Here is a 7,673-nt window from a genome sequence, read left to right as displayed (position 1 = left end):
TATATATATATATAATTGTAATTTTTTTTGTCTGGAACCCTGTTGCCATCTCGAGTATCAAAACACACAACATGCTGTAAAGGAGGGCGTGGATAGGGTTCGATTTAAGTTAGCAAATCACTGCAGTGGGTGTTTACTTCCATTTCTACAAGAGGTAACGTCCCTTTCACTTCTGTTTTTCATCAGAGAGTGAAAATGAGGGTGGAAAATTATCGTTTTTTTATAAATATTGGGCTTTTTTTTTGGTACAAAAAACCGTCAATATCTGAACCTGCATGTCATGACCCCTTTAACATTTATTTTTATTTTTTAGTTTTATGCCCACAGTGTTAAACATTTGCCAGTGCTAACTTTTTATGTTTTATCAGAGCACACAGACTTTGATCCCCAGACGGTTAGGCCAGGAAGTCGGTATAGTCATGTTCAGGAGGTCCAGGAGCGGCTCAATTTCTTGAGGTATTTATACTTTATAAACAACCTTCCTATACACTGCTTAGATTGCAGAATCCAAATTCAATTCTCTTCAATTTATTTGGCTCTAAACATTACTCATTTTTGTCATCAACATGGGTATTACAGTGTACTAGAATAAGCTGTTTATCACTGTAGCTAGGTGATGAAGGTGCCACAAATGGAAAGTGTTTTTCACTTCACTTTTTTTACTCTGGTTTCTATCCTTTTGATTTTAATAGCAAAACTAAACAGACACAGAATGTTCTAGACTATTGTAATATGAAAGGCTATTTATTTGTCATCAATGGTAAATTTCTTGTACACCAAGGAACAGACAATTTCTTGGTGTGCACCTAATTTCAGAAAACAGCTTTCACACCAATCAAGCTCTGTCATCAAATGGATTTGGTCTGCACCACAAGGTCTATTATTAAAACGGCTAGTTCTTAGACTCTCTAAAGACCCCCTAAATAACAAATGATTAAATATCCTCATCCTTCAGGTTCTTACTGAAAGATGGGCAACTCTGGCTGTGTGCACCTCAGGCTAAGCAGATCTGGAAGTGCCTGGCGGAGAACGCAGTGTTCTTGTGTGATCGGGAGGCCTGCTTCAAATGGTACTCCAAACTCATGGGGGACGAACCCGACCTTGACCCTGACATCAACAAGGACTTTTTTGAGAACAACGTACTACAGCTTGACCCCTCGCTGCTGACAGAGAACGGGATGAAATGCTTTGAACGATTCTTCAAGGCAGTCAACTGCAGGGAAGGCAAGCTGGTGGCAAAACGCCGGGCATACATGATGGATGACTTGGAGCTGATAGGGCTGGATTACCTGTGGAGGGTAAGAGTCAATTAGAGCTGTTGGACCTTCATTGGTATGTTTAGAGCTGCTTGTTCTGGTATATTACCCGTCTCAAATGCCTTCATTTTCTAGCCTGTTGGTTATTTTGTAATAAGTCAATGTATTTTAACAAAATGTCGAGTAGAAAATTTGGAAATATGCCCTTGGATGGAACTTTTGGGTGACCTCATCACAGTTATACATGTTGTTGTAATATCACCAGGTGATTTTCAGTGTCACCAGAAGTATTTTAAAGCTAAATGTCAGCCTGAGCTCAAACCATCTATTTTCCTTATTTTTTCTCTAACAGGTTGTGATTCAAGGAAGTGATGATATTGCTAGCCGAGCAATTGACTTGCTTAAAGAGATTTATACAAACCTCGGACCAAAATTACAAGCCAATCAGGTAATAATACAGTGGAAAAGCATATCACTTGCTGTAATACATTTTGGACTGCTCTTGAGTTTGTTTTTAACATGTGTCAATGACTGTTTGCAGGTAGTGATCCATGAGGATTTTATTCAGTCTTGCTTTGACCGGCTCAAAGCCTCCTATGACACTCTGTGTGTGCTGGATGGAGATAAAGACAGCATTAACTGTGCCAGACAGGAGGCCATCCGCATGGTGAGAGTACTGACGGTGCTCAGGGAGTATATAACCGAGTGTGACAGTGACTACCACGAGGAGAGGACTATCCTGCCCATGTCCAGGTAGACTCATTGAAGCCTGTCTTTAATTAACTCAATACATTTTTTTTTTTTGCTTGTCTATGATGGCCAGATTCTAATAAACTCTATTTAAATGTTTTTTTTTTTATTTTAAGGGCTTTCCGAGGAAAGCATATCACACTAGTTGTGCGTTTCCCAAACCCAGGCCGACAGGTTGATGATCTGGATATTTGGTCGCATACCAACGACACAATTGGCTCTGTGCGACGCTGCATTCTGAATCGAATAAAGGCCAACAGCACACACACCAAGATTGAGCTGTTCATCGGGGGAGAGATCATTGACCCAGCAGATGACAGGAAGCTAATCGGGCAGCTAAACCTCAAAGATAAAACTGTAGGCATCTCCTTGGCTGTTTTTCTCAATTTGCTCAATAGGGGATTTCACCCACGCAACCTTTGCCTTACTTTTAACAGCACTTTTTGTAGAGGTCGTATGATCAGGATATGTTATAGTTTACAAGAGTGCTTTTTTTTTTCTTCTCTAGCTCATCACAGCCAAGCTCACCCAGGTTAGCGCCAATATGCCTTCCAGTCCAGACAGCTCCTCAGACTCCTCCACTGGCTCCCCTGGGAACCATGGCAATCACTTCAGTGATGGGCCAAACCCTGAAGTGGAGAGCTGTCTTCCCGGCGTGGTGAGCACTTTGCCATTCAGGCACACAATTGAGCCAAACTGTCTATTTATTTACACATTGAATACATTGAGAAATGTCTTTAGAAGCTGTGTTGATAAATTGTGTATATCCACCTGTGGTGCTTTGCTGAGAGATCTGTAGATTTTCCAGTCGCTTAAAGCCCACGACACACCAAGCCAACAGTTGGCCATCAGGCAATGTTGGGTGGTTTTTGAGCATCTAGTCGGACGCCGTCAGCTGTTTTTTGGTCTATTCTGCATGTCTAATCATGCCAGAGCTCATCGGCGAGAAAGAGAACTCCGATTGGCTATTTAGCTTAGCGAATGTGCACACAAGAAAAAAAAATGGATGAAAGCAAACCAATGATGGAGTTAAGAGGGAGCGTACAGAGACTTGTTGTCATTCTGTCAGTTTCTTTCTTTCTTTATCCACAAGAAGAAGACCAAAGACCGACAATACCAGTGCCATTTGCAACTTAGCAGACATGATTGAAAAAAGCTACACAAATCTGTCAGTAATGAGTGCTGCTGGTGTAAACAATGATAAAGCGTTGCTTGCTTTGTATATACACAGTTCTAGCTCTTCTGGTTTCCCTGTTTGAATGCCGAATACAGACTACTGCCACCTGCTGGTGAGGGAGAGTTATGTTCTCTCACGCAAACGCAAGAGCGTACACGCTAGTTGGTCATCGGCTGTAGTGTGTCCGGTGTGTTCTAGTGCAACCTTTTTTACCCCGATGCAGGCAATGCGAGACAACACAAGGCGATGCCACAGTCGGCTTTCCTCAGTAGGGTTGTGACGATAGTATTGTGTATCGATGATAGCAGATGTCTGTGTTGATAGTCAAGATGATATTAGGCTCATTCTCCAATTAATGTATTCAATTATTATTATTATTATTATTATTATTAGGTAGCCCATTATAATTCGGCTATTATTATCAAATTGCCCCGCTATTTCATTCAGCACCGCACCGCACTTCACACACACACCCACACAGACGAAAATGAGGATTAGAGCCTGTGGCCGGTGAAAGATCCGGTATGACTGATGTATCTGTTTAATTTAATTTTACTCCGAATATATGAACTTACCTGTTTTAAATCTTTATATTTAACGTGTTCGTTTATGTCCAATATTTAGTTTTAAACTGTTGGTCTTTAAAATAAATCTACTTTTGATTTTCACAGTTGACTGATTTTGCAGACCTTTTAGACTGATAACTTCCGTGCGGCAAACTTGTCACAGGACACGGTCCTATAATAGCGGTGTATGACTGTTTCCGAATATATATATGAACTAGCTGTTTTAAATATTTTTATATTTAGCATGTTAGTTTATCAGTATGTTTGAAAGTATATTATTTAGATTATCGGTGCTTCCATAGGCTCTCTCTCGCACATGGTTTAAAACGCCAAATAGTTATGAAATAGCCTATGACAAGTAGGCTACAGAGAGTCTCTCTCTCGCCACCCACCCATGCACGATAATACCGTGTATCGGCGATCTCACGGGCTGGCGATATGACGATTTGAAAAATGACCATATCGAAAAATGGCCAGCACAGGTTCTTTGCCGTTGGTTTGTTGTGTGTCTACCCCTAAGAGCCTAATAGGGAGTACTAGATTACTACATAACATGCCAGGCCTGGATTGGCTAATTGGGAGCACCGGGAGGATTCCCGGTGGGCCGGTCTGTTTTTTGGCAGCGAGGGCCGGTCTTGTCATGCCACTGTGGTTGAAATATGGATGCCCGTATTTAAGGCATCAAAGAAGCGTCCCGTATGAAAGCTTATAACACCGTTTGTCCCGTATTCGCAGGCATACGTCAAATGACCACCAGACCATATGAATAACAAATTCTCAATTGATAACTAATCATTCTATTGCGCAAATCAATGTTGTATTTGTGAACGTAGCCGTTCGAGGAAGGCTTTAAGACCAAGCGGAATCCTCTGCCGGCTGCTTCACAGCGAGCGGGACTCGCGCTCACCGTCTGTGTTTTAATTTTGCCAAATCAGTTTGGGCGAATGCAAACAACTTATTGATCATGAATCCAACATCCAGCAAGGCAGGAAAACATTCAATCTACCTGGGGGACATCTTTTACTATTGTAAGTTAGTTAAAGCTGTTAAATAGAGAAGAAAAAAATTAATAAAAATTTAAATGCAACTTGTAGCGTATTCTTAAACTTATACCTCATTATATTGAAGTACAAATCCAAGCACCAGAAGCAGCCCACACTCTTAAAATTTTTCTTTAATTGAAAAATATGCATTTTCATTCATTCATAGGCTATATGGTTGCACTAATATTTAAGTTCAAAAATTAAAGTGCCATTGTTTAAAAAAATGCTTTATGGACTGACGCTTCATAGACCTTCAGTTGTTATGCTTTCAAATTTCATGCCATTTGTATGTATGTAATTTCACAGTATTTTCACCTCCTAAATTACTGCACTACTTGTGCAGTCACTATTCTATAATGGTACAATTTACTCAGGCCGATGACATTTTTTTTTGTATGACATTAAAAATTATTTTTTAGAATAATTGTACATAAATAGGTTAAGCAAAACAAATGTGATTATTACTGAGAACACACATTTACATACATTATGGTACAGTGCAAATATTTTGAGCGTCCCTTATTCTGTCCCTTATTTTCTTATAAAAAATCACAATTGTCCCTTATTTTCCATTTCTGAAGTTAATTGGCAATTATCTGTTGACTCCTCCGACACCGGCACCTTGCTCAGAAAAAAAAGTCAGATGTTGGAGATATGCGAGCAAAAAATAATAAAAATGGATGATAGAAAGTGCAAAGACGGCGCTGAAAAGGCCAGTACAAAAAAATGAAAGCTCTAGAAAAATACAATGAATTACAAAGCTGTAGAGAACAGTGCACTATTGCAGACTGCAGACTTTTATACACTGGTTTTAATTATGTTGTTTTAATAGCTATAGTCAGTCGTGAACTAAAGTGGGCCGGTCTAACTAAGGCATGAAACTCTGGGGCTGAAAATTAGTCCCACTCCGGCCCTGTAACATGCCCACAAACAAATATGGTGCATAATGGAATGTGTTTCCTCCTCTTATAATACAAGTTTCAAGCTGACTTTGATGTAACAGTCAGAAGTTATTAAAAAAATAAAAATGAATGGAATCACACCCCATTTGCTAAATGTCTGGATTCAGTATTACATTTATTACTGCATTTATTATAACTGTTTTTAATGTTTTGTGTTTGGCAATTTTAAGTGTAACCTCTGATTCTTTTTGTCTTAGATAATGTCCCTACACCTGCGCTACATCTCTTTCCTCTGGCAAGTTGCAGACCTGGGCTGTAATCTCAACATGCCTCTCCTCCGGGATGGAGCTCGTGTTCTAATGAAGCTCATGCCTCCAGGTGCTCTATATGCTTCATTAGATGTCTGCTTGAGACATCTAGCTGCACCAGTCTGCCTTGTCTATTCATTACTCACTGTTGTTGCCTTTCAGATAACACCACAGTGGAAAACCTGCGAGCCATCTGTCTGGATCACGCCAAACTCGGTGAAAACAGCCTTAGCCCCACATTGGATTCACGTTTCTTTGGACCATCACCATCTCAAGTGCTTTACTTGATAGAGGTTTGTTTGGTTCTCAATATGAAAATATTTTATGAAACTAGCCCAGCGTAGATACACAGCTGGTTATGCATACCCAGAGTTGGGTATAACGCATTACACCGTAACGTGTTACTGTAATCTAATTACTTTTTCTGGTAACGCAGTAATGTAACGCATTACTTTTTAAATTTGTGTAATTTGATTATTACAGTTACTAAAGTCAATATAATTACGTTACTTACGTTACAAATGTAATGTTAAGAAAAAAAAAATTATATGCGTTTTAAAATCACGTTTTGCGCGGGGTCGACGGAGGCGCCAGCACGATCACTTGCATTTTTTCCTGATAACAGCGAAAATAACTTAAAATCCTCCGCCATTTTTGGTTGTACAAACAAGTGTAATACATAATTTGAATCTATGAAGGGTCTATGTTAAGAAAAAAAAAAATTATATGCGTTTTAAAATCACGTTTTGCGCGGGGTCGACGGAGGCGCCAGCACGATCACTTGCATTTTTTCCTGATAACAGCGAAAATAACTTAAAATCCTCCGCCATTTTTGGTTGTACAAACAAGTGTAATACATAATTTGAATCTATGAAGGGTCTACTTTTATTTATGTACACTCACAATATCAACAAAAGATTGTACTTTTGTAAAATAAAGAAAATATACAGGGTGCGCTTTCAGCTGTCTCAGTCTCCGCAAACTACTTTCTGAAACGCGTCACTAAGATGAACCAAAACTCAGCGAATACTTCACACACAGACATGAGAAACATATCTATGGAAAACTTGAAGTGTCTACTTTTAAATGAAGTAAGTCTTATCTAAAGCAAATGTTCTCTGATGAAGTAATCTGTATAAAACCAATGCGAGGTCCAGTCTTTCCCGTCTGAGCTCATTATCTGTAATGTCATCACGTCCACAAGCAGCGCGCTCTATTCATACGGTAATCATCCATGTGAGACGCGCGAGCCTGTAAACGCCCACATCACCTCCGTAAACAAAGAAGCAAGATTCATTTTTAGCATTCAAATATGCACTGTATGTTCATCAATACTGTTTTCAAATGTTATCACAACCGTTTTCAATTTATTAAGGTTTTTTCTGTCTTTAATGCTCATACTTAAAGGTTTAGTTCACCCAAAAATGAAAATTAGGCTGTGTTTTACTCACCCCCGAGGCATCCTAGGTGTATATGACTTTCTTCTTTCAGACGAATCCAGTCGGAGTTATATTAAAAATTGTCCTGGCTATTCCAAGCTCTATCATTGCAGTCAGCCGGTGTTGCAGTGCTTCAGTCCAAAAGAAGTGAAATAAAAAGTACCTATCCATAAAAAAAAGTGTCTCACATGGCTCCGGGGGGTGAACAAAGTCCTCCTGTAGCGAATCCATG

General features: G+C 39.5%; 1 protein-coding gene across 1 annotated transcript in view; it reads left to right on the top strand.

Moving 5' to 3' along the window:
• Window positions 1-368: 368 nt before the first annotated feature.
• Window positions 369-7,673, top strand: part of LOC107695456 (probable ubiquitin carboxyl-terminal hydrolase FAF-X) — a gene marked incomplete at its 5' end in the record, with an annotated part of 24,743 nt that continues 17,438 nt past the window's right edge. The window contains 8 exons of the mRNA XM_016495358.1: window positions 369-456; window positions 956-1,298; window positions 1,609-1,704; window positions 1,798-2,009; window positions 2,123-2,363; window positions 2,515-2,664; window positions 5,952-6,072; window positions 6,165-6,295. Coding sequence (XP_016350844.1) covers window positions 369-456; window positions 956-1,298; window positions 1,609-1,704; window positions 1,798-2,009; window positions 2,123-2,363; window positions 2,515-2,664; window positions 5,952-6,072; window positions 6,165-6,295 — 1,382 coding nt within the window. The remainder of the gene's footprint in view (window positions 457-955; window positions 1,299-1,608; window positions 1,705-1,797; window positions 2,010-2,122; window positions 2,364-2,514; window positions 2,665-5,951; window positions 6,073-6,164; window positions 6,296-7,673) is intronic.

The sequence above is a fragment of the Sinocyclocheilus anshuiensis genome, unplaced genomic scaffold (assembly GCF_001515605.1).
Source record: "Sinocyclocheilus anshuiensis isolate Anshui unplaced genomic scaffold, SAMN03320099.WGS_v1.1 scaffold562, whole genome shotgun sequence".
NCBI lineage: Eukaryota > Metazoa > Chordata > Actinopteri > Cypriniformes > Cyprinidae > Sinocyclocheilus > Sinocyclocheilus anshuiensis.
The sequence above is the reverse complement of the archived record's forward strand: the minus strand, read 5'-3'. Positions and strand labels throughout refer to the sequence as shown.